Raw genomic sequence first — 25,011 nt, 5'->3', positions numbered from 1 at the left:
ATAGGAAAGTGAGGACAGCAGCTTCTGAAAAACAGATTAATATCACTGAAGAATGAAAAACAAAAAACTAGAGGAAACTGTGATAATATTAAACTTAAAAAAATTCTAGGTTTTACAAGAAGTGCAATGCCAGTGAGAGGAAGACATGCAACTGCAGAGAAACACAGATACACTACACAGAAACTTTTATGTTTTGAAGAGACAAAAGTACCTGTAAATAAAGCGATTACAAAGGTGTCTTTAGATAGCTAGATTGGGTTTGACAGCATGGTTGACTACAAATTTAAAAAACAGGAGTTTCACTGCTGCTTCTTGTGCTTTTCCCATGTTTAGATTTGGAATTTGCATTACTCATTAAAAACCCTAGAAATAACCCCTTTTAAACCTGGGCTGCCCCATCTGTCATTCCTAGGTGTCATAGAATGTATTACCGATGGTTAGTTTTCATACAGGTTCATTTTAAATGTGTCTCCCTTCAAATAATTTAAGCCTAGACCAAAGAAAGGGCCAAGAACCTAAAGCAGACGCATACAAAGCGTATAGTGTGGGACCACAGGCAAGCAGCTACAGAAGAGCACCATTCAAGCATGTTACTCAAAACCCCATCTGTGACATTTATTTTGTAAACTGCACCGTTTCTTGGTGCAAATGTAACTTAAAAGCGGTTCTAAACGTTCTACTTCCACTAATGCTTCACGACTTAATATTATCACATGAAAAGATGCGCAGACCTTATGGCATACACATGCTACAACCCAGGGTCAAGGCGGAGATTTAGAGGTCACTATCTGACACTTCCTTCCTATAGAGAAATTACCATATGTCATGCACAAGCATCTTCAAATTAATCCCCCGCTCTTATTCCGTTGCAGAACGACAATGGGTTCAAGCTCCTGAACCGATTAAGCATTGTCTTCTCAATGGTCCGTTTGCTTTTCATGCAGTGAACTTCTTTTGTCGCTGTGGGACATCTGCATCAAAACTACTTTTTCCAGACTCGCCCCCCAAATGCATCACGAAGGCACGTGTACAGTGACAGGACGGCTAGCGCCAATCACTTCCTAACAGCAAAACCTAGTTTCGGTAGATGTATAAGAAAAGCTATTCGTTTGATGAAAAAGATGGTTTGTAAAAACACAACCCCACCCCAAACGTCTTACCCTGCCGTTTCTTTTTTGCCTCGTTTTGTTGCAGTTGCCAGCTCTCTTCCAGCAGCAGGAATTACAACAGGCGCCGCAATGGAAGCGGCTGGCCCAGCAGCCGAGCAGCACAGAGCTGTGCTCAGCTCCGGACAAATGCAGGTCAAATTGACGGAGATCAGGCATGTCAGAAAACGCATCAATTGGATCGCCAGTTGATTTTTTGAGAACAATAGCGCTAGAAATTCATGAGTGGCAAGATACTGCAAGCAGCGCACAAGGGGATGTAAAGATAAGACACCGAGGATACTTACGACCTAAGAGTACCACTTCGAAGCAAACCCATCTCCCCCCCCGAGCACGCAAGACGTGCCACCAGACACAGCAAAAGGTGACAATTTAGGACTAGGAGTACTCTTCCGTATTCTGGACACCACAAAGAATTTCATTTTTATCAATTGTTTCTCATGACGTTATAAATATTTCCACTGGGTAAGTAAAGTATGTCTACCCCCAAACTTAGCAAAGCTATTTCAAAGAAAAATTACATCATTGCTATTAGGGAAAGAAAAAACCATAATGGAACTCTATCTTTAAAAAACAAAAACACGAACACAGACTCTCTCTGTGACAAGTGTTTTTTCTCGCATTGAATTTGCCATACAGACACCATCTCTGAGAAATCCTGACCTTTCAAATAATTCTCTTCCGAAGCGGAAAAGTAAACGGCTGTAAAAAAACAAAACAAAACAAAACAAAGAAACAAAACCAAAAAAGCCCCACATGTTGAGACAAGAGCCCCAATTTTTATTTCTGCTACTTCTCGATTTATGTAGCACCCTTCATCATGAAAAAAAGCTTGATGCTTACCACTCCTGAAACTGATTTTCCCTTTCCAACCAAAGATCACAGTAAATTAATATTTATATTTAGGGAAAGAATAAATACACACAAGTGTTGCTGATGGGCAAGTTTCCTCCTCAGACATAAGCATCCCCCTTTTTTTGCAGGTGAGTGAAGAAAATCACACAGCTGATGTATACGTTGCCTGTTGTGCTTACTCCCTAATACAAGAGCAGTTCCACAGTTTAAAGATATATTTTTAGATACACATGTCTTTAATGTACGTCGTTAAAGATTGTACATTGTGGTAAATACGACAATGACAAAGTATTTATATTCTGCAAAATGCAATCATTTTACAAATTGCAAGTTTCTCCGTATTCATATAGCTTGAAAAGACAGAAGTTTTAATAGTTAACAGTTAAAAATAAAAGATAATTGCAATTTTCAAAGGGAATTTCAAGTAAGTCCTGAAGGATCTCTGCTTTTAGTTAAAAATAACCAAACACACAACGGAAAAAAAGAAAAACCTTTCCTCTTCTGCCCTACCGTATATGCACATCCACAAGAACTCCCAAAGAACTGCGAGAAGAGCCATGCTGTGTATACCTTTCCCCTTTATCATACAGCAAAACACGTATGACAGGTTACAAACCCACATTCCCCTCAAGCCGTCAACAACCTTCAGTGGGTCCCACGCGGGACTCCACTCTACTCCAGTAGAAAAATGTATGTGTAATCCTGTGTACATCCTTCTTTTACATCACGTGGTGTTCCTGTACTTAACCAGTGTGCTTGTGAAAGGAAAGACACAATGCGGACTATTAAAGGATCCTTATCACCCACTGCCATCTTTCATAACTGCAAGTGATGAAAATAGCAGCAGCAGTGGTAGAAGTAGTGTTAAAATAAATTAATTTCTTCCTCCTTCCTAAAAAAGGAGGGGAAACGTATACATACTACTCAGATGTGTTTACCTTTATGCTTTAGTTTATAACATACATAAACATTTTTGTATTGGGCTGTATAGCCCTTAGTCACAGACTTAAACCTCCTACTATCACCTCAACACCAGAATGTTTGGGAGCACTTAAAACATGCAAAAAATCGTTGTCAGGGACTGACTTCATGCCGGTATCAGCACCTTATATTGATTCTTAAAAAGGTCTTAGTCATTAAAATTTTAATCTAGAACATTACACTACTTTTTATTCCCACGTAGAAGCTAGCAATATTTTTATCACTTCATAGTAAGGTGATAACTTCAGTGTCACGAGCTGAAATGACATATCAAATTGTTCCAAAGCAAGTGATTTTTACCTTGCTTAATTTGTCCTTGGGCTGCATGACTTGAAATTGAAGGGGGTGCCTTCACTTTTGACATCTCAGGAGTGCCTGGCCTAGGTGGCCTAAACACAAAATATAAACGAAGGGGGAGAAGAAGGATAAGGGGGAGGGGGGGGAACGGGAAAAAAAAAAAAAAAAAGATATTATTTGCTAAAGATACTGTGACTAAACAAACTTTGAAAAGCAACCCTATAAAAAACAGTTGGCTTGACAGAAAAAAAAAATAAGAAGTATCTCATTTACAATTCCTAGGTAAGCTTGTTTTTTGGTGATAAAAAGTTCATCTGTATGTTTTATTTAAAATTTGACCTAGTCATTACAAAAACTCTTTAAAAACAATAAGCACTAAAAAGGAGGACAAAAACGGCCTCTCAGACCTACCGGCGCATATGTTAATACAACTCCAGGTTCTATTAACGTTGTAAATTACATAACTCCATTCAAAGCAATATAGTTATCTTGGCATAAAAAAATACTACATTCAAGAAAGAAGAAATACACTCAATTCCATCTAGGTACCAAAGTTTTTCATAGCTATTAAATACATCAAACCCCACAGTAAAATGAAACAAAATGAAATGCTGTATTAAAACAGAGACTCTGAAAGAAAGTTATCACAAGTTCCAGTGAATATTTGCCATACCTGGTCGGGCCTTTCTTCATGTGGTCTCCGATAAAAGTTGCATTGGTCATACTCATCAGCGTGTTGGCCAGCGAGATAACAGACAGGAGATGCTGCGTGGTGACGGCACGTGATACGCCGTACGTCCCCTTTCCCAGTCCTTCTGTAACGGACATCTTCCTTCCTAACTCCACGCTATCGTAGGACGGTTTGCCGACAGGCTGATTATAGCCAGGAAGCATCAGAGACATGTGGCCTCCTCTAGACAGGAGGCCAAACGACACGGAACAGTGGGGCTTAAGCATCCCAAGACGATCAAGGCAAAGCTCATCTAGAACAGAATTCAGGCCCCAGGCGTGAAGACAGGACATAAAAAGCTTTGCTGTATCCATGGTCAGATTATATTCTAATAAAGTTAATGGTTTAGATTTGCTAGAGCGATATTCTGGGTCGCCGTCTTCTCTTCTCTGCCTTATCGATTCTTCGTCCTCATCTTCGTCATCAAGAAGATGCTCTTTTATATTCTCTTTGATTGTTTCCTTGACCTGCTGGAAGAGGACGGCTGCTCGTTTACCAGTCAAAAAGGAGCCTCCTTTGTCAGACCCGCCAGAGGCTTTCTGTAAATTCTCCGGAGAAATGAGCGCAGTGTTGGGTCTGGAGGCCTCCTCAGTCAGCAGCTGAATAATCAGGGCTTCTACGTCAAAGAAGAGCACATGTATATCTGGATCCGTTAAGTTGGTCTTTATAGCTTGAACCATCAGGGAGTTATGTGAATATTTAGGTAAATTCCCCTGGAAAAAAAAAGAAAAAAAAGAATTTGACATTTTAATTGGATTACTTTCTTAACACTTTTCACAAAGTTAATTCACAAACTAAGGAAGCTGTGGATGATCGAAGTTTGAAAACTCATACGGGTATAAAACATGTTATGATAAATGTTACGAAAATATCAGTGAAGACTTTTACAGCACTTCTCACAATGTCAGGAATGTCAGACTTGTGATCAAGTGTTACACCCCTAAAATACAGGAATTTCCCTTACATAAGTTATCAGATAAATAGAGCTCTCTAGATAAGACACAAGTTCACATTTCTTTCTCATGAATTCTAAAAGATAATAGTTATACTCCAAGGAACAATAAAATGTCAATATTTTGTTATTAAATTTAAAACACATTAAATATTTCATATCTGGATACTGGAGTATAGCAGCAATTTATACTATTGGAAAATAAGCTACTAATATATTTGTCCAGATATGCAACCAGTGTGTCACTTGTTGTTCGCTCCACTACTTAAGTCCATCTTCTTCCTCTGTCCCTTCCTCCCAAGGGAAAAACAAAACAAAAACAAAAAAAAAAAAAGGAAAGAAAATTAAAATACTATGGGATAAAAGCTGAAAACAGTCAGAAAAGGAGATCAGACAAAAGAACATTAACATCAGTTTTGAGATTATGCTCAAGTACTTACTTTCTTCAGACAAGTGAAAGAGAGACTCTTAACAGAAATAAACCCTTTTACAATTGAATTAACAGTCTGAAGGACATAAGGTTGAATATTCTTGTTTGATGCACAGAATTACAAAGTCAGAGCAAGAAAAACCTACAGGAGAAGCAGCTGCTGGGTTCAGCGATGAAGAAGCACTCCTGATGCTTGTATTAGTCGCTGCAGAAGTTAAACCCTGTGCTCAACTGACAGCTACGTCTAAGGGAGCACCTAAAAACCCTTACCTTACACAAGGCTAGGAAGGGCTGCAGGAGAAACGGGTTTTTTTCCACAACTGGTATAGGCTGAATGGTTTGTTCAGAAAACATCAGCCTTTACTGAAAGTAGAATTAACCCAAATGTTCTTAATATATCACCGATAAAAGCAATACAGTCAAGGCTCCTATGTCTTTCCTCATTTATAACTCAACAGCCTTAACATTAATATAAACTCTTTCAGTTTGGTAGTCTCTCAAATTTCCAGTCCCTGGGGTCTTTTTTAAAACTACAAAAGCACATTTTACAGCAGGATGGTTATTTAGAAATTAACAAGGCTTGCAGTTTTGTGTATATACACTGTATATGTGTTTACAAATATACACTGTATATGTATTTACAAATAGGTATGCGTATATACACACGTACACACTATAAATATACACAGACTATACAAATAACTAACATACACTCTATATAACCTGCAAAAATGTGTACATATACACTAATTTGCAATAGGTTTTTACCCTACACTATATCCATCCCGATATATTGCTCCCTCTGTTCACTGACGTGAAGCAACGTGCACATCTTACGAAGCCTTAAATACCCGGGGCCATAGGAGCGGTCACCACTGAAAATCTGCTCAGCTGTAAAACTATTATTTCTACCAACACCCATTATCTTGCATTTTTCAACTCTTTTCGTTCTGCTTCTGAATACTAACAAATGTATCGATCGCTATGAATCACAGAAACAAATGCATACTCTACTTAACATTTTATAACTGGAAAATTGGACATGCATATGTACCGTTTATTGTCTCTCTCAAGGACTTTTTCCAAGACAGTAAGCATTTCTAGTCCTACAACTACTTGGCTGCTTTAAGTTTTGTACGGACTTCACAGCATGTGTTTGAAAACTGAAGTAATTTGTATACATTCCTTTTCCATTATAGCTGTAAAGACCCCCAAAATGCTGCCGGCATGAAAGAATGTAATATTCACATCATGTTCAATTATTGTTCCAGTGTATGAACCTGCTTTTGAAATAAGCGTACTATTTTAATTCTCAAGGTTCTCCTTCACACAGATTTGTTTCTCATAAAGCACTCTGCTTTTTCTGTGGCTGTATATCCCCGACGAGTGCAACATTGCTTTTTACAGGAAAAATCTTAGAGGAAAAACTGACCTCCCCGAAGTTTTACATTAGCTTTATATTTGGAAGCCAGCCTGCCCAAAAGAGGCTCAGTACCCTGAGCTGCCGTCAGGAGCAGCGGCTGATCCAGCCACGGCTTCTTCGCAATGCGTTTCTGAGCGCAACCTCTCCCCTTGACTGCTTCGCAGCAAGGGGCGTGGGGGAAAAACCAGAGTAAGAAACTGCTCCTTTGATCCCGTCTGAACATAATACGCAGAAAGCCTATTTATCTAAAGCAATCCACCATGTTAGCCTTACTTGATATTGTAATCTTCATTTTTCTACCACACTAATACTTTATTTCATTTGCAGACTCTTAATTTAAGGCTGCTAACATTTTGTTTGCTTAGAATGAATACCCACGTATATTTTACTGTATGGTGTTGAAGTGGAGAAGAGCCAGCACAATTATTGGTTTGCTTGCTATACTCACTAGTTCTTGTTCACTTTCAGGGGATGATTCTCAACAAATACACATAAATATTTGACATTATTCCAATGCACTCGTTTTGTAACAAACAAACAAACCAGATACCAAAAGCACACACACGGAGCAATGTTCAAAACATATCAAAAGACTCTCCAGCAATGAAATGCAGAGCTGGCAAAACCTTCAATACCATTTGCTACTCCACTAGAATCGAATCATTTTTCATTTCTGCCTTTCCTCAAATTAAAATTCATTTCACTTACGTAACAAAGTTAAGGCACTACCAGAAGGGAAATTCACATTTGGGCCCAGGGATTAAGAAAGAAAAATTAAGCAGAGACCATCCTCCTCACTCCCTGTCCTTACTCCTTGCTCGGAGGAGCCGCAGCGCTGGCTAGCTCACCGTGCCAGACAAACGGCCAGGGCCGAACGCCATCAGCACTACAGCAAATGGCCAAATTCTGCTCCTTTCTCTGTGGCCAGCTCGCAGAATGAATAAACTATGCTTATTAAACATAGTTATTATTGCCATGAGAAGCAAATGAAGGATAACTGAAACCAGAATAGAAATAATTAGATGTCAATAAATAATAGCTGCAAATTATATTCTACAATGCACTGATTTATTCACATATTCCTTATTTATTAAAGAAATCTAGTTCATTTCTCAGAATGTAATGTGGGTAACTTTTTATGAAAGGGTCTCCGGTAATGGTCACAATGGTAATATCAAAAGCAACAATTCAACCAAAACATTTTAGCTATTAACCATCATTGACCTCTGGTATAGAGCACATTTCGCTGTGCTGTGCACCATGCCTCTGTAGGTAGCTAGACCTACATCTATAGGTAGCTATACCTTCGTTAGACGCGAGGAACCTGGGCGTAAAACACAGCCGCTTGCACAGCACGTCCAAGCGCAACAGTCACCCTCACGTCCGCCAACAGTCACGCTGAATGCAGCGGGACCAGCAGCGCGCAAGCCCGAGCACACGCGCTGTGCCGAGGAAGGCTCTCTGCAGGCGACACTGCTTTCCCAAACAGAATATACCAGGAGAAGGGAAAATGAGGCAGGAGCCGGCGGAGGGGCAGGCTCTGCTGGGAGCAGAGCTCTGCTGCGCTCTGCTGGCCGCAGCCCAGGCTGCCGGGACATCAGCCGCCTGCGGGAACGACAGAACAAAAGCAAAAAAATACTTCAGCTCGTTTTCTTCGGGCTCAGGTAACAGTTTTGAACGGCCTTGACGGACTAAGCAAATTTACTACCTGTCCGCTCTGACGCGTCTTTATTACGAAAAAAAGTTATGACGACTGGTAGAGCACTGGAGCCATCAACACGAGCAAACGTAAGCAGGCCGCAGCCGCAGGCTGGCGACCCTTTAATCCGACCCCTGCTCCAAGCGGGAGCCGCTACAGCAGGCTGCTCAGGGCAAGGAAAGCCTCCCACGTACTTCTCAAATACGCGACCAAGGATATTTTTCCCAGTTTCCTTCAAGATAATTTTGCACTTCCCTCTATTAATCTTTAACAGAAAGATAAAAATTTGAAGAGTCAGGGGTCATATTCTGTCTGTGACAAAGGTCATAAAACCCTCGCAAGGTCAGGACTTACCTCTTCTCTATATTCGGCCAAAACAGAAACGCACGATGCAAAGCCCTTCCCCGGACAACCTGCCCTGCCGTGCTATCGAGCCCGCCGGCTAAACCACCGTCGATAACTAAGCCTGTACCTAAAAGTCACGTTTGCTTTTCTCTTCCATCTCTACCACCTCTGCAACGCAATGCTGTTAGCTGCCTGTTAGCTTTCAAAACCGAACTCAGACTGAATAACGATTAGGCACATCAAAATTAACAGGATATTCAGAACTCACTCTTGTACTGTTCTAGCTGCCATACCGAAGTTCCTTAAAATTTTTACGTTGTACTAGCTGTTCTTGGGATACATGCCATATTGTACTCTATCTGCTCTTCAGAACAATAAAATTAACGCTAAAATGTACAAATTACTCTTTATACAATTTGAAATCCAAGTTATTTCTTATTGTGAGCTCTCAATTTGGAAAAAGAGCTCATTACTAGTTGTTAAAAAAGGGACTTCTCCACATCTCAAAGCATTTCAGGTGCTTCCAGCTTATGCAACAGCCACCAGGACGGAGAAAAACCACCCTCTGACTGCAGAGACTAACGTGCAGGCTCACCGCCCAGCTACTGCTCTAACACCCCAACTCTTAGCACTCGGTATCATCAGAAAGGTCTGCTTAGCAGGGTTCTTCACCCGAGCATTTACTTACTGCTCAGATGGGAAGGAGCCTGCTGTTGCACTCCGTAAGGCCCATATAAACTGTAAAGCTGTGTTTCTAAATGAACAGACGTGAGCATGCTGTGGCTCACGCGCTCTATTCATAGACACACAGCACTCAGGAACAGTTAATGAATGCTTTTAACGAGTTACTACAGACAGTTCCATTTGAATTCATCACTTAAATCATAAAACATAACTTAAAAAGTCCTTAACATTAAGCACTGAAATATTTAGGCATCAGCTAAGCCCATTAATATCTTCTAGCATTAGACACTTAAAATGTTTCTCAAACCGTAATTAATTTTCAGCATTTAAGTTACTTTGGATCCATTTATATCTATTTGTACATATATTTTAGTAATACTTTTTCTGAACTGTCACACAGCAACAATTACCAAAATAAAATAAAATCGAGCTCTAGCTCCACCTTTAGCAATATCTGCAGGAACGTATAAAGCATGTCCAGTATGGGGGGAGGAGGGAAACAACAGATCAATGCTGATTCCATTCCTCAAAGCTAGCACAAAACGAAAGAGGGGAGATTTGCTTCTGATGGATGTGGATCACGGGCTGGTTCCTTGTCTACCCGTCAATACTACAAATTAACAGAACATACACAAGTGAGCAAATATTCCAGATTCCATGAAATGCTGCTAAATCCCGATTTTAAATAAACTCAACCTGAAAAAACAGCCCAAAACAAAACAGCAGAATGCACACTGAAGTGGGAGGTAGCATGATGAACAGTAACAAACTGGGGAACAACATTTAGAGAGATACAGAAGGGATTGTGTTAGTTGATATTAAAAATCCATTACTGCCTATCTAGAAAGAGATCAGTTTATTTGGTGCATAACCTCTGTTCTTACTGAACCTAGAGAAAAAGACAGCGAAAGCAGTACAGAGCTACAGACAGCGAAGAGGAAGTTTGAAAGCATTAGACTCCAGCAAGGAAAACCACTACCACTGAGGGCACAGAACAGAAAAAACAAAAATGAAACGTGTTCTTAAAACGTAACTCTGGATAACATCACCTGCATTAGAAACTGCACAATGACACTGAAAAACGCTGGTACTTTTTGTTCCAGGAAAGAGAACTCCTAGGACTGACCTAAGGCCAGGTAAAGCTAGTTTAGGTCCTTCTATTAACATTGCAGAGAGCTTTAGACAAGACCCTTTCAGTTACAACAAGGAAGACTTCCCACATTTTAATCAATTATTTATGTAAATAAATGTTTCAGGGACCGCATTCAAAACGGACAAACTGAAACACAGCTTACCTTGTCAGAGGCTTCGGAAGCGAGCAGGTTAGTGGCAAGAGTCTGTAGTTTCTGATGCGCCACGTTTTTCAGAGCAGCCAGGCTACGCCGCGTCATGGCCTGCTTCAGGTTGACGGCAGGATGGCTCAGGGAGTCCACAGCCGCTGGGACTGCCTCATCACAGGCATTCAGGATTTCCACTGCTGTTATTCCCATCACGCACCTGTCCAGCGCACCTGGAAATATGTTGAAAAGCATGAATTTAAGCAGAAACAATTCAAAATGTCCAAAATATCCCAAGTACAACAATGGGCGAGAATAATTTGCACCACAGGATGCAATGCACAAAACATTCCGTTGTGTTAACAGCTACTTTCAGAACTAATATTCCTAAAGGGATGGAATTTTCCTAAATTTCCATGAAGCTGAAGCGTGTAAAGAAAAAACACATTAACAAAAGTCAAGACAAGTGTAAAAAACCCACAATGTGATTCTGTACTGACAAGAGAGCGATGACTGCAGCTGCTCAACTTTTCTAGCAGAAGGTTTTCAATCATTTTGAATTCCCTCTCCCACCCAACTACCCGTGTGGATTACATTTTCCACGATAGATCTCAGGTTCCTCTTTGCTTCCTAGAGCTTGAATAAAAAACGATTCTCATCTAGTTTTCACAATAAGCTGAAAGTAATATTCAGACATCATTGCAGGTTTGTGGGTTTTTTCTTAAGTGAGTTAAGGAGTTAAAAGGTCATTACACACTGCATATATTTTGATGCATTTTTTCCCTCACTTTCTCCCTTTCAAATATCACAAAATTTTCCACAAAGCTGTTTTTGTTTTACCCCTTGTTGCCCATTTTGTTAAGGCCCATTTTTACTTTCTTCTAAACTAAGTGTTAGTTTCTCTTTAAAAACAAAACAAACCACACCAAACAACAAGTCAAACAATACAAAACCCCAAACAAACACTTTCTTCACTCTGCAGAGGAAGAAACTATTGTAGGTTCAAGGTGCTGCACTTCTACACCAAGCTTTCAAGAAAACTGCTGAGGAAGCGCGGACACTAATGAACTGAGAGAACACTACAAGTGCAGCCAACACTTGAACTAGTCTCTCTAAAAATAACTACGAAAACATGTGGGGGAAGACAGCCCCAGCAAGCTATACTTCTCCAAACCTGAATGAGTTATTCCAAATACTAAGGTATGTATTTAACAAAGGCTTACAAGTTTTGGGAATATGTGGAGTGCTAAATTTCCAAATATAAATGTGAGAAAAAATTTTAACTCTTCTCTCAGATGCAACTTATACAGAACTGTAACTAAACATTATTAAAAAAATAGTTTAATCGATGTCTTTGAACTTAACCGTACCAGTATCCATTTGCCAGACGTACACAGACCCATCCGAACATCCCACCACCAGATAGTCATCGGAAGGCCTCCATTTTATTACTTGAATAGGAAAAAGGTGACGGGATGCCAGCATGATGCATTTTTTCTCCCGCAGACTCAGAAGCCCTACTGAGTGATCACTGGCAACAGAGCAAATACAGTGCTGGACTCTTGCCTAATAAAAGGGGGAAAAAAAAAATTAAAAAAAATAAAAAAAAAGAGAGAGAAAAAAGAAAACAATCTTAATCATAAGGCAGACAGTTTGCATTTAATATCTTCTTCAATGGACCAATATGGTGATCAATAACCTATTTTATAAACAAAACACAGACACGTAAGTCTATGGCTACACTCACTGAGGTCACTAGAAACAGAATTTCACTTGCAGAAGTTCTCTTGAATCCAACCTCTTGCACATCATAAAGAGCAAAGAGGTATTAGAACCTGTTTTGTTGAGCAAAAAAGAGAAACCACGGTTTTCAAGTAAATCAATGTCATTTTGTTCATTAAATTCTACCTACTCATCCAAGTGATGAAAGATAAAATTGCCTTTAAAACCCGTGAGCTAACTGGTGAGCAATGCCTGCCTATCGCATTCGCAAACACCTTCGGGGAAAGACTGCTTCCATGTCGTGGAAATCCTCTCCCACTGTTAATGCTGTATGTCATAAAATGCCAAGCATTTCCTTAGCCAGCTAGGTTTTAGTATCCTGTTTTTCTACTATTTTTAATTCTTTATGTAGCTAAAACGTGATGTGAACAAAACCAAGATTAACAGAACAGTTAAACTCTTTTTACGTGTCTGCAGGAGTTATACATTAGGTCAGTGCTGAATTGTCAGTATTTCATATTACATTCACATTCTCAAGAAGGATTTGAGGAGCTGTACCGCTTATGGAAAGTGTGAGAAAGGTTATCAGACACATTATGTAAAACTTACACTACAGTTTTCTGGTGGAACTAGAAGCTGTGTAATTTCTCCACCATGTACACAGAAGATATGTTTCATCTCTCCAGAAAATATATCCCATATGATGACTGAGAAATCCACACCACCTGAGATCAAATACCTTTGATCATAACGAGAAGAAACCTGATGAGGATACAGTAAGCATGTAATTTTGTTTCGATGGCCTCGGAGAGTCCGGTGAGGTGGCCAACCTGAGAAATTGGGTTGAGGTGAAAGGGGGAAAAGAAAAGAAGGGGGAGAAAAAAGGGGGGGGGGGGGGGGGGGAGGGAGGAGAGAGAGAGAAAATGTAAGTCATAGAACAGTTAACAATCCAAAACACTTCTTGATTTAAAGAAAAAAAAATACAGACATACTGCAATTTTTGACAGAAGTTCTTATAGAATTAGCCTTGTCTCTTTTTAAAATGTTCACAAATTTTTCTATGGGACATGGACTGAATGATTCTTTTTGCCTTGCTGAACAACCTCACTTTACAGCCTCCTCCCCCCCAAAAAGTACCAGCAAAAAAAAAATTTTAAAAAGGCCACAAAAATATGAAAATATAAATTCCTTTCCCTGTCAAACACAAATTTATCCAACATTATAACCAAAAGGACCAGTACTGGGAAAACTGCCTAATCTTACTCTGCACTGGCCACAACAGTGGCATGCAAGTCTGCAGCGTTATGCATTTGGTGCTTGCGCAGAATAGGTTAATGACATCACATTTAAATTTACAAAGGAAAATAATTTGTGTGAACACAGAGCCAAGAATGGCGAGTCTTCTGCTCACCGAGATCAAATACATTAGTTAAAAGGTCAGAATGAGAGTGAGTTAACTATTGCAAAAGATGCTTAGAAAAACTGTCTTTTTAGATGGCAAATTTGACAAAATGGGCCAAATAAATGCCAGAATCAAGTATTCTATGCAATACCTGCATGATATAGTTGAACTTTTTTCCTCTATGTGATTACGCTTTCTAGCAAGCACAGCAAACCTTACGTAGAATACGCACAGGCACTTCTGTATTTTTACGAGGGCAAGAATCACCAATGCTTATTTGCAGTCTAATGTATCAACTTCGAGGCAACTCAACTTCACATTAAGAAAAAAAATCATTTTTGTATAAAGTCATATGAAGTAAGCCAGTTATATAAAGGAAACAGTACAACCAACAGCCTTGTATACAACTTGTCAAAGCTCATATGTGTATTCACAGAAAAATATTTACATGTATTTTTCATTTATCAGCATGTGTAAAAAATCAAAACCCAAATATTTGTTCTGCAACTGTGATCACAAAAGTATTAAAAAATCTGGAACCAAAATGTACAACAGCAGGCCAATGTGTAACACTCAACTAACTACAGGATACACAAAGAGGAATTCTCTTTTAGGTTCATTATTTCCCCAAGATCTTCACAGGCACACTGATACCCCAGTGCCCAGAGCAACACTGGGAGGGAGACGGGAGGTGTCCCCGGCCATATCGTTGCTACTGCATCTCAAAAACCCAGGAGAAATAGCCAAGGCTTTCCAGGGAAGGGACCCCCCGCAAAAGTTGATGCAGCTGGCCACAGTTAATTAATTACTTAGGTTTCTCATTACATAATAGAACATCGGAATTGTTAAGAAAACGGTTATGTGATTTCTACCTGTAAAATGACTTAATGCTCGCTTCGTGAAACTATTTCATACTTCAGTACACCTCGTGACAGGCGCACACTGTAATCCAACCGGGCTTTTCCAAAGCTTATTTGCATACCTCTCCTAAGCATGTGCTCTCCTTGCAGCAGCTGAACTATAGCAGTTTGTGTTGCTGGCACAATAACAATGCTTCCATCTTCACGACCACAAACCAAACGCCCGTGTGCGGGGATATAGACACTGGCTGTAACTTTCAGTGGTTCATTGATGTTTGGTATTAAGCTTAGTTGGTCTATAATCCCAGCAGGGCGAGGAGTAAGTTTATCAAAAGCTTCCTGGAGGGATATTGAAGTTGTTGTTTGCAGTCCTGTTTAAAAAGAAAAGAAAGAAAGAAAAAAAAAAAAGGAAGGAGTGAGGTGGGAGGAGGATTTAAAGAACAAAAAACCACCACCAAAAAACCCCCGAGAACGGAAATTAGGAATGCTTTTCTGAAAAAATCTCAAAGTTTAAATACACTATGTTACAACACTTTGAACAAAGTAAAAGGTATATACTGGAGATTAATTTACTGACTACTTGAGCGAAGCTACAGCAACACATGGAAACAATATATGTGAGAACTGGAAAAGTACGTGATCTAAGCTACAAGGGGAAGTTACACAGGCAGACAGCAATGACCATAGCTAGTAGTTGGAATAAAGCAGTTAAAACTTAATACCTGAAAAATATTCAGAGTAAATTAAGATTTTGATCATGTATGAAAAAATTAAGTTACTATAACTCTTGCAAAAAGCTAACAATTAAAAAAAAACAACTTCATGGATCTGTAGGAAAAACAGCAGCGCTTTATCCAGCAACAAAAGATAAAACAAGAGAAACAGATGCCCGTTAAAAGCCTTGGTGACAAGACTGTTAATTAGATATACCTTTTGCACCATCTTGTTCAAGAGTATCAGGCACACTCCAAATGCACAGCCTCCCTGAAGAGTCTCCTTGGATTAACAGCTTATAGGAAAACTCCCTGTGTCCATAGAAGAAACGAGTGACTGGAGGACATATTAGTAGCTGTTAAAAAAAATAAATTAACTTCAGAACACAGGCAAACCATGTACTAACGTCAAAATTTGCTTTCCCCACATAATCCACTGTACCTTTTAAAAGCAGGACAAAAACCTAGCTACTTTATGCTTTATCTTTCTTACAGGAGAACGAATAAATACAGCAATACAGATCAGAAGAAACTGTTGCTAGTTACAAAACAAGTCACGGGTTTAGGGGAGAAGAAAAAAGATTTTTATATATATTTGGGTTTGTTCTAAATATATTCATATTTAGAATACTTTATATATGCATGTGTGTATTCTAAAATTGTTAACATTCTAACTGCAACGGTGAGCTGAAGTTACACTACTCAGTAAGGAACATGGTCCACAACAGAAGCAAAACAGTTTTAGTATTGATTGACAACATAAAGAAAAAAACACACAAATATATGTCTCAATGTCCAAATTTGGCAACAGATTAAATGGTTAAGATAAAAAAAAATTCCTACAGTAGTCTTGTAATAACAGCATTTGTAAATCAGGCAGTTACTTATACCTAGTAGTGTAAGTACTAGATATATCATACAGCAGTTGTAGATACATTAGTTTACGGCAGATACAGTTCACAGTACAATATAAAAATGAAGTATAGCTCAAAGAGAACTTTGGCCTACGAAATTTGATTTTCTTTACTTTGCAAGGATTTAAGCTTTCAAATTCAAAGTTGTGATTCTAAAAGCTCTTGCTCAGTTACTGTCTAATCATCACGCACGTCACAACTTGACTTCTGGTTCTCCAGGCCCTGATGAATAATAAACTGTCTGTACACAGGAACTGAAGATGCACTTGACCAGAGATTAACCTCTGCACTTATTTGAAAACCAACAAGAAGCAAACAAAACAGCAGGGAAATTGCATCTATCCACTTTCTCTAGGAAAAGAAGAAATCCTAAAGGTCTACTTTGAAAGAGAAGAACCGGCCATGATGTATGCGTGCTTCAACTCTCTAAAGGAGAAACGCAGTCCATAAAAGAAACTTCAAAGAAATACATTTTACCTGTTTATCTGCTCTGTCCAACACACTGTACAATAAAGGCGGAATTAAATTTTCTACTGCTTTCCCCACATCTCTGCGAAATGAATCGCTAGCTGGTAGACAGCTGGGTTTAAGAACAAAGAGAAAGGAATAAAATTCCTTGTATTACTAGAGAGTGATTACTACATTGCTAGCTAACTAAATAATACTAAGCAAAACCAACCCCCAAGCCCTTAAACATTACATTTTTTCCAATTTATAGCAGATCATTACTCTAATTTTAATGCACAGGGTATTCTTCATCAATTAACAACTGCTCCAAACGTGTCCAACTCAGTTCCCCCCGACAGCCAGCACTGAAGGAAAAAAAGAATGAAGGTAGCCTGGCTTTAGGTCCGCTTTGGACGTAAACACATCTGGCCTCACACTCAGGACCAAAACGCACCAAACCCAAGGACTGCTCCGACAGACCACCAGATAGATCTGCTCGCATCCTCATGCGCTGATCACATAGAAGCGTGAGAAAGGACTTCTCGCCTGATTTATGTGAGAACACCCAAGGATCTCCAAGATAAAACTATCTCTACCCAGAGCAAAGGGATGTTTGCATGTCATGAAGATGTCAGAAGAAAAGTTTTTTATTTTACTTTTGTCATTCTACGTTTATTGAACCTCTTTGATACCTAATTTTAAATTAATTTTATGTTTTCACATTTACGTGCACAAACTCAGCTGTTCGTGCCTTCCCTTAATGGGCTGAAAGAGTACTCTGTTACAATAATACGATCATCATTTACATTGACTCCATATAGCAAAATCTTATTTCTTCCGTATTTGGGCCTGGTTAAGGAAATACTTAAATTATATTTTATTTTAATTTATGACACTTGTTCAAGAGCAAAATGCACCTCTTCCCATCACACAGCTCCATGAGGAGGTGAAAAGGAGCGTAATATCAGAAAATAGCGTAGCAATCTTGGTTGAGGCAATCTAAATTACTGAGCATTGCTTCAACAGGATACATTTAGGGGACGCAGACTTTAAAATACACTCATGGAATACTAGTTTCTGCAACATCCGTATGATTTTGTAGCAAAATAAAAGCCAGAGATACTCAACATTTCTTCAAAGTTGCTCATGTTTTTATCTCACAAAATAAATAAATGGAGTATTTCATTGTTGACTACCTGGCTGGTAATTTATATATGAAACTTTGTCCGTCTTCCGTCCATACAATCACTTTATCAGCTGACACAAAGTCGCCACCAGTCCAGGTCTGATCGTTTTCACTAGGGACTGAACATAAGAGGGAATAATCTCCAGCATCAAAAACCTGAAAAGAAACAGAACAGTCTGTTGTCATTAACCAATTACAGATTAAAATGCCCAGACAGCGGCTAATTTCGGTTTCAATATAGACACATTAAAAGGACTTAGAGCATCTTGATCTAAATGTCTCACTGGCAATTTAATTAAATCAGCTTCTACAGTGAAAAGCAGCCAGGTGCTGTGCAGCTAGCTTGCCTTACCCTCCAGTATTTGGAACACACAACCAACAACGACCGCTGGGTAAACGCACAGAAAGAAATGCTTTGACAGTTTTGACAATAAATAGGTTTTGACTCCTCTTCAAATACGGGTGTGGTATCCTAAAAACAAACAAAACCAACATTAAATTAACAGCCTTTTATTTAAAATTATAAATCTGAAATTAAATAGAGCCATATTACCTTCTGTAACAACAACATCTTCAAAAAAGATTTCTTGATGGTTTTAAATTTGCTCAAGTTATGAGCTTGTCAATGTTTCTGTGTATTTTAACTGAAGCAAACACTTATGTTTTATTTTGATACTCCTATGGGTATATCGTACCTTGAATACCAACTTTCCTGTGATAGCCAAGTCTGAAGACTTTGTCACAAGTACAAGAGTAGCAAACGTGCAGAAAAGCAGAACTGAAGAAGTGATAAGTAAGAAATTGGCTCGTAGAGACAGACAAAAATGACGCCAACAGGAGGTTATCACTTGTGTTTAGAGAGCATATGTATATAGCCATAATCAGGCGCAAGTACTGACCAGCACGCCAGCAAAGCCGGAGAGCGGAACTGCTGAATACATGGGCCGTTCCCTTCCTCATGTCATGTCCACTAGCGTGATCACGTCTCAAAGTTTTCAGCTGTAGACCGACCCTTGGCCATAAGTTAAGATTCAGTCACTGCTGACCATGTTGTTCTGAGATTCAATTTAGCACTATCAAATAGCATGGGATCTCAACCGTTTGGCCAAACACCCTCCGCTGAGTATCAGGCTGATCTGTCACATCAGTGCTGTACCTTGATGAATCCGGGCCCACCTCAAAGCAAAACTTGCTTCTGCTGGTACCGAGGGTGGTCACTGCTAGTCTGTCCAGACCCAGAACACCCAGACTAGCTCCCAAGCTAATCCTCGCTTCCACTGACCGTCCATCCTCACTCTGACTTGGGATACCTTGAAGGAAGGAGGGACAGCCACGCCATTCATCATCTGAAAAGCTTGGCTTACAGTTGTAAAAACCTGGCTGCATCAACAGAAGGCTGCAGATAACCTGCCGCGGGTATAAACAGGAGACTTACAGAAAGACCTGTCTGCAATGCCAGTCACTTCAGCCAATTTCACAGGGCTCTTCACTTTCGTAAAACACAACCTTATGGAGGCAGGGGAGAGAAAATCGGGATAACCAGGCAATTAAGGCAGAAGCGAGGACTCGGATGTCCTAGATCACAACTCCTTACCCTGTTACAGGTGTCTGTGGCAAGATAGTATTTTCCTGAAATATTATTTCCTCATCTTCGAGATGGGAAATAAGCATTCTGTCCTACACAGGAACCATTTAAGTGCTCAGACAGTGTGACAGCAACCAGTGTCTAAATCCGAGAGTCTCTACGCAGAACAACATACAGATGGAAATCAGATAACAAGAAAATACCCAGCTGACTTTTTCTTCTCGCTCAAATTGAACTTAGGAACATGACAGAGACCATGTGATGGAAAAGGAACTACGCAGTCTCATAAGATGCCAGATGGCCAACTTCTAAGGAAAAACCAAACACTTGTAGCAGTCCTTATTCTATTACTCCTCATAAGAAGATCTGCAGGAGCATGTGGTATCCTCTTTCATCACTTAAGTCTAACAAATTCCCCAGCTGGACAGATTAGTGGTGCCTATTTAGTATCATCACTGTCAATGGATTACCTTGCGTCCAGAGAGTCAGCTGAAACTAAGCAGATTCAGCTCACGTGTCATTCTTTCAAGGCTCCCCCCATCCCAAACAGACCAGACTGCGATAAGCTCCTGTTTAGTTACATCTTTGTGTTTCTTACATTCATGACAGCCAATACTCTTCACTGCTCACAGCTCCCTTTTTCTTTTTTTTTAAAGTGTAACTGTTACACGTGATGTTAGCTAAAACATTACCAGCAGCGTAACAAGGGTTTTCAGAAAATGCTTTGAGAGCAAACATAATTTCATCAAGTTTGAAACTATGAAACAAAAAACCATGAAAACCACCTCTGTCCCCTGATGGGGTCAGAAGCAAGGAATTCCGTTATATTGGTCTTCCAAAGTAACGCAAGCTGTGCTGCTTTAGCATTACAAATATTCTGGAAATAAACAAGTTCATCAAAAACCAGCTCATTTATATTCATAAGGTTATTCTTCCATAGTCGCTAAGCATCTATAATGATGTATATCTTTTACAAGAAGTTTCTGTGAGTAGCTGATTTGCCAGAGGTCTATGAGGTGTGTGACAAACCTCCTCTAGGGCTTTTATTCATTAGTACACAGGAAGGCAGGAACTGCCAAATAACAGAGCGCGCCGTAGATTATCCCTAATAATGAATATTCCTAAAAGCGGGATTCTCTGCTCAGCAAACCCTTCAGGCATCTCCACATCTCACTTCTCATCTTTCTCAAAGAAAATATTACATTTAATAATAAATTTTAATACTAAATAAAATTTAATACTGTATTTAATAATAATAGTAATATAGTATGAGATAATAAAACTATAATGAAAAATTTTTAAAAATTAGGTACAGATCTTTTAAGAGAATAAGAAATGTAACTGGACAACTTAATCTTAAAAAAAATGAAGTCTTGTGACAAAGTCTCTTCTATAATGCCACCACCATATTAAAAGACACACACTTCCTATGCAGTCCAGGGCAAGCTTTAGCTCTGTGACTTATTTTTTCTATTGATACTACAGAGAGTAAACATGTATTTATTAGCATCATCTCTTTCAACTAATGAGTCCTTATAATGCAAGCTCTTGCATATAGAAGTTCTGCCTGTACTGAATAAAGTTATGCATGCAGTACAGCATCCGTACCGGTTTGGAAAGTTAAACATTACTGTAACAATCTTTGCTACTAAATTCCCTTTGGAACTCAAAACTCCTGTGGAATGTAGTACAAGGTGACTTAATGAAAGAACAGGACTTTTAGAGAGGGAAAAATTAAAAGACAAATATTTGTGTATTAACAAGAACATTTGTATATTAACACAAATCGTTACATGGTACAAATAACAAAAAAAAAAAGATTTGTAGAAATTGGAGATTATCCTACTCTTAATTTTGAAATTCAACAAGGCTCAGGGCTGGGTCCTGCACTTGGGGCACACCAACCCCAGGCACCGCTGCAGGCGTGGGGAGGAGCGGCTGGGAGCTGCCCGGCGGGAAAGGGCCTGGGGGTGCTGGTCAACAGCTGCTGAACATGAGCCAGCAGGGTGCCCAGGTGGCCAAGAGGGCCAGTGGCACCCTGGCTTGTATCAGGAATGGTGTGGCCAGCAGGAGCAGGGAGGGGATGGTGCCCCTGCGCTGGGCACTGGTGAGGCCGCCCCTCGAATGCTGTGCTCAGCGCTGGGCCCCGCACCCCAAGGCGGCCATGGAGGGGCTGGAGCGTGGCCAGAGCAGGGCAGCGAGGCTGGGGCAGGGGCTGGAGCACAAGGCTGGGGAGGGGCGGCTGGGGGAGCTGGGGGGGCTCAGCCTGGAGAAGAGGAGGCTGAGGGGAGCCCTCCTCGCTCTCTGCAACGGCCTGAAAGGAGGCTGGAGCCGGGGGGGTCGGTCTCTGCTCCCCAGGAACAAGCGATGGGACGAGAGGGAACGGCCTCAAGCTGCGCCAGGGCAGGGTTGGGTTGGGTATTGGGAAAAACTTCTTCCCCCAAAGGGCTGTCAGGCCCTGGCCCAGGCTGCCCAGGGCAGGGGCTGAGTCCCCATCCCTGGAGGGATTTAAAAGCCAGGTAGATGTAGTGCTGAGGGACATGGTTTAGCGGTGGACTTGGCAGTGCTGGGTTAACGGTTGGGCTTGATGACCTTAAGGGCCTTTTCCAACCTTAACGATTCCATGATTCTATAATTTTGAAATAAGTTCTCAGAGTCAAACATCAGAAAGATTAGGAGTTCTGCTGGTAACTTGAAGAATCAGTAAAGCAAAATTAACGAAATTGATTTTCAAATGGCAAAGAGGAAAAAAACCTAATATCATTAGGTAGCTGGAAGAACAGGAAACAGCATTAATAGAAGTTCCCCCTTCATCACAACAGGAAATATCATTAATTCAGAAGCCTTTGTTTACCTGCATCCGACTAACTTCAGAGGTTATTATCCATACTTTCAGGATGCCAGTCACCGAAACTGCTACAACAGTATCCTCTGGGGAAAAACAAGCATTAGGCTGATAAGTACAAGGACGTCTTCATTTTGTTGCACACTTGTGCATATCTGAGTACAAAAATATACTGAGAGTACCTCAACGTTAAAAGTTTATCAAAACATTCCTGAAGTGTTTGCTTCAAAATCAAATGTTTATTTGCGAAGTGGTATTCCAGAAGCACACATGCACACACACACACAGATCTCACGGGTTTGTGTTTACATCTCTCAATTAATACTCAGGGCTCAAATTAAATGGGAGGAAGGGAAGCCATGGTTGTTTCTAGTATTGCTATCAGACATCGTGGGTTGTCCCACCACTCTCCCCACAGGCAAGGGGAGATTTGTTGCTTACGCCTAGCTGTCTGCCCACAGCAGCCTGCGAGGAAGCTGAGGTTTAATGGGAAGCTTACTCTAGTTGTACAGCTGCCCAAGCATCTCTTCGCTGCAGGCTCCCAAAGGGCATCTCTGCAAAATTACTCCATTAGAGTTATTACCTTCACAAAAGCCAAAGTATATCAAGCACTAGTCAAACTTTCTAGACATTCCTGTTTCTACCAGACAAGTCTGGTGTCAGACCAAAATCCAAGGGGTAACTTCTTGATTACAATATAAAAACGACTACAAAACAGGAAATAAAATTAAAGGCAGTATCGGGAAACACTTAATACCAGAGTTCACTTCCAGTTGTTCCAGCAACTTAGATGTTGTGGGGACAGCAATTGAGCTTTCCCACTCCAGGACTTTGGGACCACTCAGTTTACAACTGCTGTCAGCCTTAACTCAAGATAAAAGTCTCTCCTTTTGTCAGGATCTTCTTCCTTAGTGTTCCCCAAACCTCTTAAGAACTACAGCCTCCACAGCGGGAAAACCCAAGTGAGACACCTCTCCGCCTCAGCTGCCACAATTTAAAGCCTAGCAAATTAACACCAGCTAGCAGAGCAACACAGATGTGTGGACAGCTATCACTTCAAACCATGTCAACCAATCCACCACCGAACATGAGCCTACTCACATACCTCTCCGCTAAACTGACTGTCATCACTTTTAGAAGTTCCTCCCTCTACAGTCTTCAGGTTTTTTAATCCTATTGTGTACTTTAATCAGCCCATTCCTTAAACACATTTCCTGCAATAATAGCTTTGAAAATGTTATGACAGTGCTTTTTGTAAAGCTACTAATCACAAGAAATACTCCTAGTACATACATATCTTGTCAAAAATTATGATGTATAGCTTGCCAAATGATCTCGACGTGTACTACACATCATGTTAGTAATGCAGATGACAGCCTTAGCATTTAGAGCGCTTGCAACCCTTCCTCCAGTCTTCTGCCAGCTTCCAGGGTCTTGCTGTCAGAGTGCTCTCCAGAACTCTTTCTCAATTCTCAAAGAGAAACCAAGTTATCACCCTAGTGGAATACGCTTTTATTCAAAATAAAAAATAATAATAATAATAATAATAAAAAAAATCACTCTTCCTGTGGGAAGGTTCCTTGTCCTTCAGGTTTCAGCACACGCACGCACTGCAGATGACAGAGCTGAACCTGTTTACCAGGTGAGCCTGGCTCCCGCCAAGCGCACACGCAGAGATTTTAGGTTCTGGTCATGAGAAAGCAGTTACATTTTAGCCAGAGCCAAAACTCCCATTTGATGGAACAGCAGCAGAGACAATACTGCGCAGACATGAAACTAGCCTCTTTTTCAGGGACTAGAAACAACTACGTATACTTTGCGTTCCCAAAAGGCTAGTGTTTGCAGGGTGTTGCCCATGGTCACGAGAAATAACATCCTAGTTCCTCCCCAGGTTCTTGAAAAAGCTGAAAACAGTGTTTCTCACAGGGAGGCAAAGCCATGATAAAAGCAACAAAAATAATTACCTTGTGTTCTGTTGGATCGAATGATAGTCATGGAGCTGATCCAGTCGGGAGATATCTTGGATAATAAAGAATAAAGAACTTCAAGGCTGGTAGCATCCACAACAAGAATTTCTGGGTAATGTCCATGGCATAGCAGCCTCCCTTCACGCTGAGTCCCAACTGTAAACTGATAGAACTAAATGGATATTAACAAAAGACAGAAATTATACTCCATGTGAGACATCGGCTACTTCATTTTTAATCAAAATCATAATTTCATAAATATATTCTAACGCCTATTTGTTTAAAAACTACTACTCTGCACTGACGAGGAGAGCTTTCTGCGAGGCCCCCTTTCTCCTGTTACCTTCCCAAGGCAATCCTTACCCTGCACACCCAGCTCCTGGAGCTGACAGGAGCCTGCCTCCGCCTTCCCTGCTAAGGTCATCCTCACGCTCCCACCTCCCCTGGCAGCGCTCCTCCAAACATTTTCTCCCTTTCCTCCTTTCTTTCCAGCCTCTCTCATTAATTATGCCACACTTTTTCAACTGCTGA

The 25,011-nt window shown here is 40.3% G+C and overlaps 1 protein-coding gene across 7 annotated transcripts in view; it reads right to left on the bottom strand.

Annotated features, from left to right (window-relative positions):
• Nucleotides 1–25,011, bottom strand: part of LOC309601823 (WD repeat-containing protein 7) — a 147,603-nt gene that overhangs the window by 102,941 nt on the left and 19,651 nt on the right. For all 7 annotated transcript variants that reach the window (XR_014230586.1, XM_082334990.1, XM_082334988.1 and 4 more), the window contains 12 exons: nt 24,478–24,652; nt 22,523–22,599; nt 18,436–18,555; nt 18,094–18,239; nt 16,928–17,030; nt 15,754–15,892; nt 14,946–15,194; nt 13,171–13,391; nt 12,210–12,405; nt 10,858–11,072; nt 3,973–4,742; nt 3,303–3,391 (listed from right to left, as the gene is read on the bottom strand). Coding sequence is in view for 6 of the 7 variants with exons in the window: in XM_082334990.1 (XP_082191116.1) it covers nt 3,303–3,391; nt 3,973–4,742; nt 10,858–11,072; nt 12,210–12,405; nt 13,171–13,391; nt 14,946–15,194; nt 15,754–15,892; nt 16,928–17,030; nt 18,094–18,239; nt 18,436–18,555; nt 22,523–22,599; nt 24,478–24,652 (2,500 nt within the window). In the remaining variant the exon portion in view is untranslated. The remainder of the gene's footprint in view (nt 1–3,302; nt 3,392–3,972; nt 4,743–10,857; nt 11,073–12,209; nt 12,406–13,170; nt 13,392–14,945; nt 15,195–15,753; nt 15,893–16,927; nt 17,031–18,093; nt 18,240–18,435; nt 18,556–22,522; nt 22,600–24,477; nt 24,653–25,011) is intronic.

The sequence above is a fragment of the Platalea leucorodia genome (genome assembly GCF_965183815.1).
Source record: "Platalea leucorodia genome assembly, chromosome: W".
Taxonomy (NCBI): Eukaryota; Metazoa; Chordata; class Aves; order Pelecaniformes; family Threskiornithidae; genus Platalea; species Platalea leucorodia.
The sequence above is the reverse complement of the archived record's forward strand: the minus strand, read 5'-3'. Positions and strand labels throughout refer to the sequence as shown.